General features: G+C 42.2%; 1 protein-coding gene across 1 annotated transcript; it reads left to right on the forward strand.

The window, feature by feature from the left end:
• Positions 1-1435: 1435 nt before the first annotated feature.
• On the forward strand, positions 1436-3993 carry LOC124461282. Its single transcript, XM_047012822.1, has 4 exons — positions 1436-1895; positions 1947-2607; positions 2742-3045; positions 3931-3993. The coding sequence occupies exons 1-4, from the start codon at positions 1436-1438 to the stop codon at positions 3991-3993; spliced, it is 1488 nt and encodes a 495-aa protein (XP_046868778.1).
• Positions 3994-16375: the final 12382 nt, after the last annotated feature.

Raw genomic sequence — 16375 nt, forward strand, 5'->3', positions numbered from 1 at the left:
TCGGTCTAATGTGGAAAGACCCTGAAGTTTTATTACCTGATAGCTACGCAAACGCACTAAAACGGCTTAAATGCCTACAAAAGCAATTTTCCCGACAACCACAGTTGAAGGAGCAAATCACCAAGCAAATCGAAAACCTCGTCGAAAAGGGCTATGCTCGCATGCTGACGCCGGAGGAAATAGCTGCACCAAACAGACGGACATGGTATCTACCAACCTTCATAACTAAAAATCCAAATAAACCAGAGAAGGTCCGGCTTGTATGGGACGCAGCCGCCCAATCCGGCGGCAAGGCCCTGAATGACTACATCTGGAGTGGTCCAGATCTCCTAAACTCCCTGTTTGACCTCTTACTCTCATTCCGAGTGGGACGAGTGGCGATCTGTGGCGATATCGCTGAGATGTTCCACCAGATCCGAGTGAGACCAGCAGACACCCATGCGCAAAGGTTTCTGTGGTTCGACAGCAAATCCGAGAGGCAAGAGCCTAACGTCTATGTTATGGAAGCGCTTACTTTCGGAATCAATTGCGCACCCTGCATTGCACACTTTATTCGTGACGAAAATGCAGATCGATTCTGCCAACAGTACCCTCAAGCAGCACAAGGCATGAAGGACTACCACTACGTGGATGATTTTATATACAGCGGCGACAACTACGTGGAAGTCGGAAACATCGCAACTCAAGTCAGATACATCCATGCAGCAGGTGGTTTCCACATACGCAATTTGTCTTCGAACTCAAAGGAGGTTCTACGAATACTAAAGAGCGATTCGCTACTCCCGAAGCTGTCGAAATTACCGCAACAGAAAAGGTACTCGGCTTATATTGGATGCCGAACTCCGACGTATTCACATTCATCTGCAAGTTCGCCAGGCTGAAGCGCAACGTTTTAGACAGCGACAAAACACCAACCAAACGCGAGCTCTTGCAAGTACTTATGTCAATGTACGACCCACTCGGCTTCATCTCATGCTTTACAATAGAGCTGAAAATCCTACTGCAAGAAGTCTGGAGAAGCGGCATTGGCTGGGATACTGGTTTGCCCGACGCATTGTTACCCAAATGGATACGATGGAAACGGATCCTTACAACAATCGCTGGATTGACCATCCCGAGATGTTATTTCAAAAGCAGCGATCAAATCCATGATGTCCAGTTACACACGTTCGTTGACGCCAGCGAATTGGCATACGCAGCAGTCTGCTATCTTCGGATACGCTAGGGGAAAGAACCTACCTCAGCTTCGTGGCCTCCAAGGCGAAAGTGGCACCGTTGATGGATGGAACTGCAGGCCGCAGTTATCGGAGCAAAGCTGAGTAACCGAATCCAACGCAATCCAAGTTTGCCAATTAACTCGAGTTGTTATTGGTCCGACTCAAAGACTGTTCTCAAATGGCTTCGGATGGATCCACGAAAGTTTCAGCAATTCGTCATGCACCGCGTGGGCGAAATACTGGAATTCACAAACGTTAGCCAATGGAACTGGGTTCCAACCAACCTTAACCCTGCAGATCTTGCTACTAAAACAAACAACGCCAATAAATATAAAACTTGGCTACACGGTCCAGACTATTTGCTGCAGGATCAACACGAGTGGCCAATATGCGATGATTTGGGGCCACCAAACAATGCTGAAGTCAGGCATAACATACTCTTCATCGACAATTCGCCGATGGAGCTAAAACTTAACGCGGAATATTTTTCCGACTGGCGCAGGCTATATCGAGCTTTAGCGCGCTTTATTCTCTACATTGAGAAACTGAAAGCGAAACAAAAGAAGGCATCGCCACCTACAGAGGTGTCTTACGAGATGATTCAGCAGGCACGCACACTCCTACTGCGGCATGCGCAGTCATCTGAATTCAACCCAGAAATTCGCAACTTAACGAGAGGTAAACCTTTAAAAACAAATTCTAAACTCATATGTTTGAATATCTTTCTAGATGAAAACCAGCTCCTACGTACCCGAGGGCGAGCAGAAAACCTAAACGGCCAAAACCAAATACTGCTCCCATATGGGCACCACATTACTCGGCTCATAGTGAACTGGTATCATCAGGAAATGCACCACACATCCCATGAGACGTGTATTAACAGGATTCGAGGCATGTTTTACATACCACGCCTACGAGTCTTATACAAAGGCATGCGGAAGTCTTGCCAACGCTGTAAAAATGAGAGCGCCATGCCTGTTCCACCGCAAATGGCTCCCTTGCCCATCGCCAGGCTGGCTGCCTACCAACGTCCCTTCACTTACGTCGGTATCGACTACTTCGGGCCCTTCTTGGTTGCTGTAGGACGGCGAAGCGAAAAAAGATGGGTCGTTATTTTCACCTGCCTAACCATACGGGCAGTGCATATAGAACTGGCGTGCTCTTTGGACACTGCATCGTGCATAATGTGCATCCGAAACTTCATCAATCGGCGCGGGACCCCGAGACAAATTTACAGCGACAATGGCACTAACTTCAAAGCTGCTGAAAAGATTATCTGTGACAAAGCGCAGACGATCAACTTCAACGCCGTGCAACCGGCGTTCGATGACATCAAATGGAAATTTAATCCACCAGCCGCTCCTCATATGGGGGAGCATGGGAGCGACTTGTTCGTTCCGTCAAGACTGTACTTTACGCAATCTGCCCAGCGAGAAAATTCACCAGCGAGGGCCTACAAAGCGCACTCTGGGAAGTGGAATTCATCCTAAATTCCAGACCGCTTACTTTCGTCTCTCTGGACAGCAAAGACGACGAGGCTATCACCCCTAACCATCTACTACTAGGATCAGCAAGCGGCTATAAACCAGTCTTCGAAACCACACATACCGTACAGCACATGTGGCAAGCTGTACAAGAATTCGCCGATCAATTCTGGCGACGATGGGTACGCGAATACGTTCCAGATTTAGCCAGGCGAGGAAAATGGTTTACCAAGAGACCACCAATAGCAGCTGGAGATGTCGTTGTAATATTGGACGAGAATCTGCCCCGAAATAGATGGCCAAAAGGTATAGTCGAGCAAACAATCCTGGCCAAAGACAACCAGGTGCGTCGAGTGATCATCAGAACTGCCAACGGGACTCTTCAACGGCCCGTGGCTAAAGTAGCTGTATTAGACGTCGGTTTGGAGCAAAGCAACCCCCTGAAGAGAGCAGCTTTACTGGGGGGGGAATGTTGCCGCCGAAATTCGCTAACTGCCCAGCAGACCCGACGCAGCCACCAATGGGTTAACCCATATCACTCATTCTCTTTCATTTTCATACTTATTCTTAAGCACCAGCCTACGTGCTGGGAAATTAACCGTTGCATCTTGCGCTTTAAGCTTACATGTTAGGTTCTATGCTTGTTACTAAGCGGCGGACAGAACAGTTTGGTTACAACCGCGAGTAAGGGCGATTAATTTATAGCGGCTCGCTTACAAACGGCTCGCTTACAATCAAACGGCTCGCATAATAACGACTCGCATACGGCACACACACCATACACACCCCATTAGCATAAGAAATACACGTGGAAGAAATAAATGAAGTATCACGTGAAAAGTGGAGTGTTTTCTTGTGGGCCCGCTAAAACATCGAACCTTAGCGCCAAACTCAACAGAAACATTTTCATAAAATACTCCAATGAGTATCCCCATGAAATTTAATAAAGTGATAGTATTGGATATAAAACATCAGATCTCAGAATTTCAATCCGATCTGATAAATAGAACATAACTTACAGACAATATAAATCGGTTCAAACGCTGCCGGCAGCGCTGCTTGCTGCCAACTACGTCATCAAATTGACAGATCACATGCATACACACACAAACGCAACGCTACATAAACTGTATGTTTAAGCGTGACGTGCTTTGCTTAGGGAATGATGGAAGAAGAGATAATTTTAGTAATAACTCTTCTGGAATATCCATGTACACCTTCTCTTCCAGTTCACCGTTGAGGTATGCTGTGACCACATCCATTTGATGGATCTCCATGTCATATTCAGCTGATAAGGCCGCTAGAAGTCTAACCGATGTAAATCGCGCCACAGGCGAATACGTTTCGTGAAAGTCTGGTTTTTGTGCATAACCCTTTGCAACTAAACGCGCCTTCTTTCGTCCTGTTGGAGTGCCGTTGTCCTTTGTTTGTAACACCATTTGGTTTCCAATCACCTTACGGCCTTTGGGCGCTCAACAATTTCCCAGGTCTTGTTGAGAATTTGAGCCATAAACTCATCTTCCATAGCTCTTGTCCAGTTCTCAGCATCGCCACTGCCTTGGGCTTCCTTGATGGTTACTGGATCATCCGTAGCTACTGCAAATGCCATTTCGCACTACTTTTATATATCCTTAGCTGAGTCAAGTTCATCCTGTTGATCAATGTGCTCGTCTGCCGAAACATTTCTTCCTTGTTGATATATTTTGCGTGGCCTTTACCAAGTCGCTCACGTTGAAATACCTCTTCGCTATCCTCGTCGCTTGATGAACTTCTCTCAGTCTCATCCACTTGGTCGCCTAGTGGCTCGTCATTTTCTGGCTCGTCATAGAATTCTTGAAATTCGCTTTCGACTCTGATGAATATCCCAATAATATACATTCCTCCGTCGTGACTCGAACTTGCCCTTGTTTTAGCCCTTCATTAGTGCATACGCTTTTGTGCCAAAAGTACGCATATGTCTCACACTCGGAACTTTTGCAGTCCAATACGTTGCAACTCTCCAGATAATCCTTTTGTGGGACATCTATTTCTGATATAGCACGCCGTGTTAATTGCCTCTGCCCAAAATGATGGTGGAGCGCCCGCTTGCTTCATCATACACCTGGCCTTCTCTACCAGTGTACGATTTTGTCTTTCAGCTATACCATTCTGCTGGGGTGTGTGGGGCACAGTGAGTCGTCGGCCAATTCCATGCTTGTTCAAGTACTCATCGAATCCCTTGTTTCGATATTCCATCCCATTTTCAGTCTGTAACATCTTTATCTTGTGACCTGTAACATTCTCAACGAAAGATTTATATGATTTAAATACTTCGAAAACTTCCGATTTTTGCTTGAGAAAATAAACTGAACAATATCTGGAAAAATCATCTGTGAATGTTATAAAATACTTATATCCACTCATAGACTGGGTACGCATCGGTCTGCACAGGTCGCTCTGCACAATCTCCAATGTCTGCTTTGACCTTTTCACCGTCGAGCTGTTGTAGGCTTTTGCTGCCTTCTTTTCACTTATGCAAATCTCACACTGCGATAGTTTTGCATTCTCCTTTATGTTCATACCATGTACCTTTCCGGCTTTGGCTAAACACTTCAGGTCAACCTCGTTCAGATGACCCATACGGTAATGCCATAGATCTATTTCATTTCGATTGTCACACACATTATTTGATTCGTGTTCTTCGGCATTAACGTAATACAGATTTCCGTTTCTCTGAACTCGAAACCAAACTTGATTATTATTTTTCATAATAACTTCTTCATCCTTACGAAATATAACTTCATATCCCTTGTTGGTAATTCTAGATACCGAAAGCAGATTTTGTCGTAGGTCAGACACATACAAAACTTCTTTTAAGGTAATTCCATTTGTATGCTGCTTCTCTTTCACTTCAATGTTAATCTCGCCGACGCCTTTCACCTCTGCAACAACAACACCGCAGGCCAAATGCGATGTCTTATTAATACCTTGTACTTGATCAAATGCATTTTTGTTGGAACTCATTTGTGCGGTACAGCCACTGTCTAGACACCACAAGTTACTTTTCTCTCCGCATTGTACGCACATTCTGCAATGTTGATTGCTTCGTTCTTCATTTGCTTTTTGTTCTCTTTTGACTCTTCTCTCTCTTTCTTTGCATGCGGTTTCGCTTTAGTTGGACAGTTACGAGCGAAATGTCCGATCTTGTCACACGCAAAAGATTTTCGTGTGTCTCTTTTCTGCTTTTTGGCTTGTCGTGCTTCTGACTCTTCCAATATCTTCACACGCAAAATATCAGGGCTGGGCAATTCGTCACGTGTTTCTATTGCGCATCGGAAAGTCTCATAGGTATCCGGTAAACTATACAATAAGAGAATTGCGAGTAAGTCGTCGCCTATAGTTACCCCTATTTCTTTTAATTTCTCAACCGCGTCAAAAAAGTCATTTATATGTTGACGCGCATCACTACCCTCACACATACGGGATAGCGCCACTCGTTTGAGTAAACTGGCCTTTCGCACAGGCCCCTTGGATTGAAATGTTTCCTCTAATTCCAACCAATAGTCTCTTGCTGATCCACAGCTTTCAATTAGTCCCAATTCTGCTGTACTGATGGACAGCAAAATGTCTGCTCGAGCTTTTTCATCTTGTGTTTGCCACGCCGCTCGATCCGCTGCCGCCACTGGGCATATCTTGCAGCAGTTCACATATTGTCATAAATCGTTTTTCACGAGAATGGCACGTATTCGCAATTTCCACGTGTCATAGTTCTCCGCGTTGAGCGATCCTATCTTTATGAGTGCACTTGCCATTTTTGCACAGCTTTTGCATTCACTTATTGTCTTTTCAATTACACATATGGGTCTGGGCCCATAACCTGTGGGAAAATCTGATTCCGAGAGACCCCGCGATATTTGGTCGCGCAGTTATGTATAAAAGAAAGGGCAATACACTTATTTGCGAATATACATATGTAACTTTATTAGGACTTAACTACACGTCTGTACAGTGCCGAGAACAGAAGCCAACTCTTTCTCTGTTAAACGCTGCCAGATCTCCTTAATATTACTAGGGATGCCAGATTGCCACTTTGATATAAACAGCTGGCGCTAATATCGAACATGTATGTTGAATTATTTGCAGGTACAAATTATTATTATTTTATGATTAATTATTTTCGTTTATATATTGTATGTATATAACTGACCGTTATAACGTGATTTCGTAAAAAAGAAAAAGAATGCGCTCGCTTTAAATGGTGATTTTCGACTAACGAGGCGAAGCGGGCGAATTCGCTCTTATAAACCCTTTCAATATCTTCTCGAAATTCTTTGTTTTGCAATATTTCAATAATTTTATGAAATGCCACTTTTCGATCTGATGGTGATGGAATCACATAACGATGAAACGGAACACATAACAAAACATCCTTATTAATTTTGGTGTGTCGAATAGGATACGATGTTTAATTAAATGTTGTTTTAACTGCGACAAGTATAAATCTACATCGCTACAATCGCTTCAAGCAGCCGCTGAGACTCTCCTGGTCTGGAGTCCTCTGGTGCGGCGTTATGGCCTCGCCGTCGTTCACAGTGCAATATAAGCTTTGTATGAAGGCCTTCCTCGAATTCTCAATGTTATGTGTACTGGACCACAAAAATCTACGCCAAAGGAAGTCAAACCTTGATTATGAAATGCCTCATTTCGCTCTGATGTTTTGTTTTGTTGGCACATGACGCCAAACTACTTTCTTTGACCACTATTGAATTTCAGCCACCTTGTTCGAAACGAACGATAGCCAGTGTCAATGGGTGTGACTGTACCCAACGTAGGGTTATTTCCGAATCCGACCAAAGGAATGTACGCTTACTGGTGCCTTTATGATATTACTGATTCGGTGACAGAGATCTGCGAGAAGGTGAGCGGCACACAGCTCAAGTCTAGGCAATGTTTTTGTCTTGAAGGGCGGTACTTTAGATGTCGACGTTAGCAATGAAGTGCTGAAACATATATATAGATACAACATCCATATGCTCTCATTGAGGCTTCAGCAAATTCATGAATCTATATCGATGATTGAGGTTCTGTATGGACGAATCGTGGAATTTTTAATTTCTTTATATTTACTATGGATAATTTTAATTCTTTCCATGGTGTCTCTAATTTATTGGAATTAATTCGTCCCATTCAAGTCCCTTGAGCCACAGCTCTTGCATTAAGGTGACCAGAACACCTAACGGATCAATTAAACGAGATGTCACAGAGAGAATGTTCCGTTCTGTCGCTTGGAGGCTCGAATCAACGATTTCAAATTTGAAATACGTCTTCCCCAGGTGCCTGATAACTTGTAACAATTACATCTTCTTACCTAGTTTTGTCAAACGCCGTATTGCCAGGAACGGAGCTGACGCCGTACCATACTTAACAGTGTTTAACCTGAAACCTTTCAAAGAATCATCTAGGTTTTTTTTCCACAATATGAGCTAAAAATCTCGATCTGCTTGATGTACCATTACTTGACGATACATTTTTTTTACGGCAGCGCACTGTGGACGGAAAGCCCGATTTTTTGGCATAAAGTCTAAAAAATCATGGAACGATATGGTGCCTTTTGTTATTTATTTAGAAACTAGACACTCTAAGCACAAAATATCGATGAACTATAGATTAGTTGTTGCAGCCCTGTATGAGAACCAGGACCCCAAAGACAAGCATGTGCTCAGATCTTTGTTTACATTTGCAAGCTTTACAAATTTGCTCAAGTTTGAGATGACTTATTTTAGAGAAAGTAAGCATTAATAACATAATTACCTATGAAAAATACAGAGCCAGGTATGCTTAATATAAATTCCAGTTTAGAATTGTGTAGTATGTGTTCAATGTTGTACATGTGTCTTAAGTTGTAGTATATGTTTCTCTTAAAAACTAAAAAAAAATCAGAGGGCCGGGGCTAACTTCGACCGCGTCAAAGTTTGTATACCCTTGCAATTTTCTTGGTAACTCTTTCCTTTCCTATAGCCATCAAAGTGGAAAAACGTTTAAGCTAAAAAGGCTAATGTTTCCGAAAGAACGGCCTACAATCTTAGCATAGGAAAAAACGAAGATATTGATCAAAGTCACTGTTTTCGAAAGATCGTTCCTATGGGAGCTATATGATATAGTCACCCGCTCTTGATCAAATTTGGCACAGTCGTTTATATGTGTAATTCACTCACCAATATTAAATTTCACTACAATAGCTCAGAAAATAACGAAGTTATTAAGAAAAGTCACTGTTCGTGACTTTGCCATTTGTATGGGAGCTATATAATATAGTGACCCGATCCGGCTGAATTCGAGATATACAACGCCTGCAGTATATACAAGCCTACATGCAAAATTTCAGCTCTGTAGCTCCAACGGTCTAGGAGGAGTTTGCGTTGATCCAGACGGACGGACAGACGGACGGACGGACGGACGGACGGACATGGCTATTTGAACTCTTCTCGTCGTGCTGATCAAGAATATATATACTTTATATGGTCGGAAATGCTTCCTTCTATGCATTGCACACTTCTGACCAAAATTAATATACCCTTTTTGCAAGGGTATAAAAAAAAAAAGAAAAAAAAATAATCTTATTTGCGTCTTCTTGCATCCCTCTTTGCATATAACACATTGCAGCCACTTTTGAATTCAGCAATGCACAGTTGCAACACATAACCCTTTGCAGCTAAACGCGCCTTCTTTCGTCCTGTTGGAGTGCCGTTGTCCTTTGTTTGTAACATCCTGTTGATCAATGTGCTCGTCTGCCGAAACATTTCTTCCTTGTTGATATATTTTGCGTGGCCTTTACCAAGTCGCTCACGTTGAAATACCTCTTCGCTATCCTCGTCGCTTGATGAACTTCTCTCAGTCTCATCCACTTGGTCGCCTAGTGGCTCGTCATTTTCTGGCTCGTCATAGAATTCTTGAAATTCGCTTTCGACTCTGATGAATATCCCAATAATATACATTCCTCCGTCGTGACTCGAACTTGCCCTTGTTTTAGCCCTTCATTAGTGCATACGCTTTTGTGCCAAAAGTACGCATATGTCTCACACTCGGAACTTTTGCAGTCCAATACGTTGCAACTCTCCAGATAATCCTTTTGTGGGACATCTATTTCTGATATAGCACGCCGTGTTAATTGCCTCTGCCCAAAATGATGGTGGAGCGCCCGCTTGCTTCATCATACACCTGGCCTTCTCTACCAGTGTACGATTTTGTCTTTCAGCTATACCATTCTGCTGGGGTGTGTGGGGCACAGTGAGTCGTCGGCCAATTCCATGCTTGTTCAAGTACTCATCGAATCCCTTGTTTCGATATTCCATCCCATTTTTAGTCTGTAACATCTTTATCTTGTGACCTGTAACATTCTCAACGAAAGATTTATATGATTTAAATACTTCGAAAACTTCCGATTTTTGCTTGAGAAAATAAACTGAACAATATCTGGAAATATCATCTGTGAATGTTATAAATTACTTATATCCACTCATAGACTGTGTACGCATCGGTCCGCACAGGTCGCTCTGCACAATCTCCAATGTCTGCTTTGACCTTTTCACCGTCGAGCTCTTGTAGGCATTTGCTGCCTTCTTTTCACTTATGCAAATCTCACACTGCGATAGTTTTGCATTCTCCTTTATGTTCATACCATGTAATGGTGTTGGTAATTCTAGATACCGAAAGCAGTTTTTGTCGTAGGTCAGACACATACAAAACTTCTTTTAAGGTAATTCCATTTGTATGCTGCTTCTCTTTCACTTCAATGTTAATCTCGCCGACGCCTTTCACCTCTGCAACAACAACACCGCAGGCCAAATGCGATGTCTTATTAATACCTTGTACTTGATCAAATGCATTTTTGTTGGAACTCATATGTGCGGTACAGCCACTGTCTAGACACCACAAGTTACTTTTTCTCTCCGCATTGTACGCACATTCTGCAATGTTGATTGCTTCGTTCTTCATTTGCTTTTTGTTCTCTTTTGACTCTTCTCTCTCTTTCTTTGCATGCGGTTTCGCTTTAGTTGGACAGTTACGAGCGAAATGTCCGATCTTGTCACACGCAAAAGATTTTCGTGTGTCTCTTTTCTGCTTTTTTGGCTTGTCGTGCTTCTGACTCTTCCAATATCTTCACACGCAAAATATCAGGGCTGGGCAATTCGTCACGTGTTTCTATTGCGCATCGGAAAGTCTCAAAGGTATCCGGTAAACTATACAATAAGAGAATTGCGAGTAAGTCGTCGCCTATAGTTACCCCTATTTCCTTTAATTTCTTAACCGCGTCAAAAAAGTCATTTATATGTTGATGCGCATCACTACCCTCACACATACGGGATAGCGCCACTCGTTTGAGTAAACTGGCCTTTCGCACAGGCCCCTTGGATTGAAATGTTTCCTCTAATTTCAACCAATGGTCTCTTGCTGATCCACAGCTTTCAATTAGTCCCAATTCTGCTGTACTGATGGACAGCAAAATGTCTGCTCGAGCTTTTTCATCTTGTGTTTGCCACGCCGCTCGATCCGCTGCCGCCACTGGGCATATCTTGGAGCCGTTCACATATTGCCATAAATCGTTTTTCACGAGAATGGCACGCATTCGCAATTTCCACGTGTCATAGTTCTCCGCGTTGAGAGGTTCTATCTTTATGAGTGCACTTGCCATTTTTGCACAGCTTTTGCATTCACTTATTGTCTTTTCAATTACACATATGGGTCTGGGCCCATAACCTGTGGGAAAATCTGATTCCGAGAGACCCCGCGATATTTGGTCGCGCAGTTATGTATACAAGAAAGGGCAATACACTTATTTGCGAATATACATATGTAACTTTATTAGGACTTAAACTACACGTCTGTACAGTGCCAAGAACAGAAGCCAACTCTTTCTCTGTTAAACGCTGCCAGATCTCCTTAATATTACTAGGGATGCCAGATTGCCACTTTGATATAAACAGCTGGCGCTAATATCGAACATGTATGTTGAATTATTTGCAGGTACAAATTATTATTATTTTATGATTAATTATTTTCGTTTATATATTCTATGTATATAACTAGACCGTTATTTGACGTGATTTCGTAAAAAAGAAAAAGAATGCGCTCGCTTTAAATGGAGATTTTCGACTAACGAGGCGAAGCGGGCGAATTCGCTCTTATAAACCCTTTCAATATCTTCTCGAAATTCTTTGTTTTGCAATATTTCAATAATTTTATGAAATGCCACTTTTCGATCTGATGGTGATGGAATCACATAACGATGAAACGGAACACATAACAAAACATCCTTATTAATTTTGGTGTTTCGAATAGGATACGATGATCTCAACTAGAGGTTCTCGTCAACCCTAAGTCACATTGAGATTTACTAAGTAATTCTAGATCTTTTAATTAAATGTTGTTTTAACTGCGACAAGTATAAATCTACATCGCTACAATCGCTTCAAGCAGCCGCTGAGACTCTCCTGGTCTGGAGTCCTCTGGTGCGGCGTTATGGCCTCGCCGTCGTTCACAGTGCAATATAAGCTTTGTATGAAGGCCTTCCTCGAATTCTCAATGTTATGTGTACTGGACCACAAAAATCTACGCCAAAGAAAGTCAAAACTTGATTATGAAATGCCTCATTTCGCTCTGATGTTTTGTTTTGTTGGCACATGACGCCAAACTACTTCTTTGACCACTATTGAATTTCAGCCACCTTGTTCGAAACGAACGATAGCCAGTGTCGATGGGTGTGACTGTACCCAACGTAGGGTTATTTCCGAATCCGACCAAAGGAATGTACGCTTACTGGTGCCTTTATGATATTACTGATTCGGTGACAGAGATCTGCGAGAAGGTGAGCGGCACACAGCTCAAGTCTAGGCAATGTTTTTGTCTTGAGGGGCGGTACTTTAGATGTCGACGTTAGCAATGAAGTGCTGAAACATATATATAGATACAACATCCATATGCTCTCATTGAGGCTTCAGCAAATTCATGAATCTATATCGATGATTGAGGTTCTGTATGGACAAATCGTGGAATTTTTAATTTCTTTATATTTACTATGGATAATTTTAATTCTTTCCATGGTGTCTCTAATTTATTGGAATTAATTCGTCCCATTCAAGTCCCTTGAGCCACAGCTCTTGCATTAAGGTGACCAGAACACCTAACGGATCAATTAAACGAGATGTCACAGAGAGAATGTTCCGTTCTGTCGCTTGGAGGCTCGAATCAACGATTTCAAATTTGAAATACGTCTTCCCCAGGTGCCTGATAACTTGGGTGTAACAATTACATCTTCTTACCTAGTTTTGTCAAACGCCGTATTGCCAGGAACGGAGCTGACGCCGTACCATACTTAACAGTGTTTAACCTGAAACCTTTCAAAGAATCATCTAGGTTTTTTTTCCACAATATGAGCTAAAAATCTCGATCTGCTTGATGTACCATTACTTGACGATACATTTTTTTTACGGCAGCGCACTGTGGACGGAAAGCCCGATATTTTGGCATAAAGTCTAAAAAATCATGGAACGATATGGTGCCTTTTGTTATTTATTTAGAAACTAGACACTCTAAGCACAAAATATCGATGAACTATAGATTAGTTGTTGCAGCCCTGTATGAGAACCAGGACCCCAAAGACAAGCATGTGCTCAGATCTTTGTTTACATTTGCAAGCTTTACAAATTTGCTCAAGTTTGAGATGACTTATTTTAGAGAAAGTAAGCATTAATAACATAATTACCTATGAAAAATACAGAGCCAGGTATGCTTAATATAAATTCCAGTTTAGAATTGTGTAGTATGTGTTCAATGTTGAACATGTGTCTTAAGTTGTAGTATATGTTTCTCTTAAAAACTAAAAAAAAATCAGAGGGCCGGGGCTAACTTCGACCGCGTCAAAGTTTGTATACCCTTGCAATTTTCTTGGTAACTCTTTCCTTTCCTATAGCCATCAAAGTGGAAAAACGTTTAAGCTAAAAAGGCTAATGTTTCCGAAAGAACGGCCTACAATCTTAGCATAGGAAAAAACGAAGATATTGATCAAAGTCACTGTTTTCGAAAGATCGTTCCTATGGGAGCTATATGATATAGTCACCCGCTCTTGATCAAATTTGGCACAGTCGTTTATATGTGTAATTCACTCACCAATATTAAATTTCACTACAATAGCTCAGAAAATAACGAAGTTATTAAGAAAAGTCACTGTTCGTGACTTTGCCATTTGTATGGGAGCTATATAATATAGTGATCCGATCCGGCTGAATTCGAGATATACAACGCCTGCAGTATATACAAGCCTACATGCAAAATTTCAGCTCTGTAGCTCCAACGGTCTAGGAGGAGTTTGCGTTGATCCAGACGGACGGACAGACGGACAGACGGACGGACGGACGGACATAGCTATTTGAACTCTTCTCGTCGTGCTGATCAAGAATATATATACTTTATATGGTCGGAAATGCTTCCTTCTATGCATTGCACACTTCTGACCAAAATGAATATACCCTTTTTGCAAGGGTATAAAAAAAAAAAGAAAAAAAAAATAATCTTATTTGCGTCTTCTTGCATCCCTCTTTGCATATAACACATATTGCAGCCACTTTTGAATTCAGCAAAGCACAGTTGCAACACATAACCCTTTGCAGCTAAACGCGCCTTCTTTCGTCCTGTTGGAGTGCCGTTGTCCTTTGTTTGTAACATCCTGTTGATCAATGTGCTCGTCTGCCGAAACATTTCTTCCTTGTTGATATATTTTGCGTGGCCTTTACCAAGTCGCTCACGTTGAAATACCTCTTCGCTATCCTCGTCGCTTGATGAACTTCTCTCAGTCTCATCCACTTGGTCGCCTAGTGGCTCGTCATTTTCTGGCTCGTCATAGAATTCTTGAAATTCGCTTTCGACTCTGATGAATATCCCAATAATATACATTCCTCCGTCGTGACTCGAACTTGCCCTTGTTTTAGCCCTTCATTAGTGCATACGCTTTTGTGCCAAAAGTACGCATATGTCTCACACTCGGAACTTTTGCAGTCCAATACGTTGCAACTCTCCAGATAATCCTTTTGTGGGACATCTATTTCTGATATAGCACGCCGTGTTAATTGCCTCTGCCCAAAATGATGGTGGAGCGCCCGCTTGCTTCATCATACACCTGGCCTTCTCTACCAGTGTACGATTTTGTCTTTCAGCTATACCATTCTGCTGGGGTGTGTGGGGCACAGTGAGTCGTCGGCCAATTCCATGCTTGTTCAAGTACTCATCGAATCCCTTGTTTCGATATTCCATCCCATTTTCAGTCTGTAACATCTTTATCTTGTGACCTGTAACATTCTCAACGAAAGATTTATATGATTTAAATACTTCGAAAACTTCCGATTTTTGCTTGAGAAAATAAACTGAACAATATCTGGAAATATCATCTGTGAATGTTATAAATTACTTATATCCACTCATAGACTGTGTACGCATCGGTCCGCACAGGTCGCTCTGCACAATCTCCAATGTCTGCTTTGACCTTTTCACCGTCGAGCTCTTGTAGGCATTTGCTGCCTTCTTTTCACTTATGCAAATCTCACACTGCGATAGTTTTGCATTCTCCTTTATGTTCATACCATGTAATGGTGTTGGTAATTCTAGATACCGAAAGCAGTTTTTGTCGTAGGTCAGACACATACAAAACTTCTTTTAAGGTAATTCCATTTGTATGCTGCTTCTCTTTCACTTCAATGTTAATCTCGCCGACGCCTTTCACCTCTGCAACAACAACACCGCAGGCCAAATGCGATGTCTTATTAATACCTTGTACTTGATCAAATGCATTTTTGTTGGAACTCATATGTGCGGTACAGCCACTGTCTAGACACCACAAGTTACTTTTTCTCTCCGCATTGTACGCACATTCTGCAATGTTGATTGCTTCGTTCTTCATTTGCTTTTTGTTCTCTTTTGACTCTTCTCTCTCTTTCTTTGCATGCGGTTTCGCTTTAGTTGGACAGTTACGAGCGAAATGTCCGATCTTGTCACACGCAAAAGATTTTCGTGTGTCTCTTTTCTGCTTTTTTAACTTGTCGTGCTTCTGACTCTTCCAATATCTTCACACGCAAAATATCAGGGCTGGGCAATTCGTCACGTGTTTCTATTGCGCATCGGAAAGTCTCATAGGTATCCGGTAAACTATACAATAAGAGAATTGCGAGTAAGTCGTCGCCTATAGTTACCCCTATTTCCTTTAATTTCTTAACCGCGTCAAAAAAGTCATTTATATGTTGACGCGCATCACTACCCTCACACATACGGGATAGCGCCACTCGTTTGAGTAAACTGGCCTTTCGCACAGGCCCCTTGGATTGAAATGTTTCCTCTAATTTCAACCAATAGTCTCTTGCTGATCCACAGCTTTCAATTAGTCCCAATTCTGCTGTACTGATGGACAGCAAAATGTCTGCTCGAGCTTTTTCATCTTGTGTTTGCCACGCCGCTCGATCCGCTGCCGCCACTGGGCATATCTTGGAGCCGTTCATATATTGCCATAAATCGTTTTTCACGAGAATGGCACGCATTCGCAATTTCCACGTGTCATAGTTCTCCGCGTTGAGAGGTTCTATCTTTATGAGTGCACTTGCCATTTTTGCACAGCTTTTGCATTCACTTATTGTCTTTTCAATTACACATATG

This window comes from Drosophila willistoni, unplaced genomic scaffold, assembly GCF_018902025.1.
Source record: "Drosophila willistoni isolate 14030-0811.24 unplaced genomic scaffold, UCI_dwil_1.1 Seg301, whole genome shotgun sequence".
Classification (NCBI taxonomy): Eukaryota; Metazoa; Arthropoda; class Insecta; order Diptera; family Drosophilidae; genus Drosophila; species Drosophila willistoni.

What these genes read in the sequence shown, in the direction of transcription:
- LOC124461282 (XM_047012822.1), top strand. Translation starts at nt 1,436, where the DNA reads ATGCACCGCGTGGGCGAAATACTGGAATTCACAAACGTTAGCCAATGG. An exon ending in AATTCGCAACTTAACGAGAG is followed by an intron (nt 1,896 to 1,946) that starts GTAAACCTTTAA and finishes ATATCTTTCTAG; the next exon opens with ATGAAAACCAGCTCCTACGT. An exon ending in TCCTGGCCAAAGACAACCAG is followed by an intron (nt 3,046 to 3,930) that starts GTGCGTCGAGTG and finishes CTTCTCTTCCAG; the next exon opens with TTCACCGTTGAGGTATGCTG.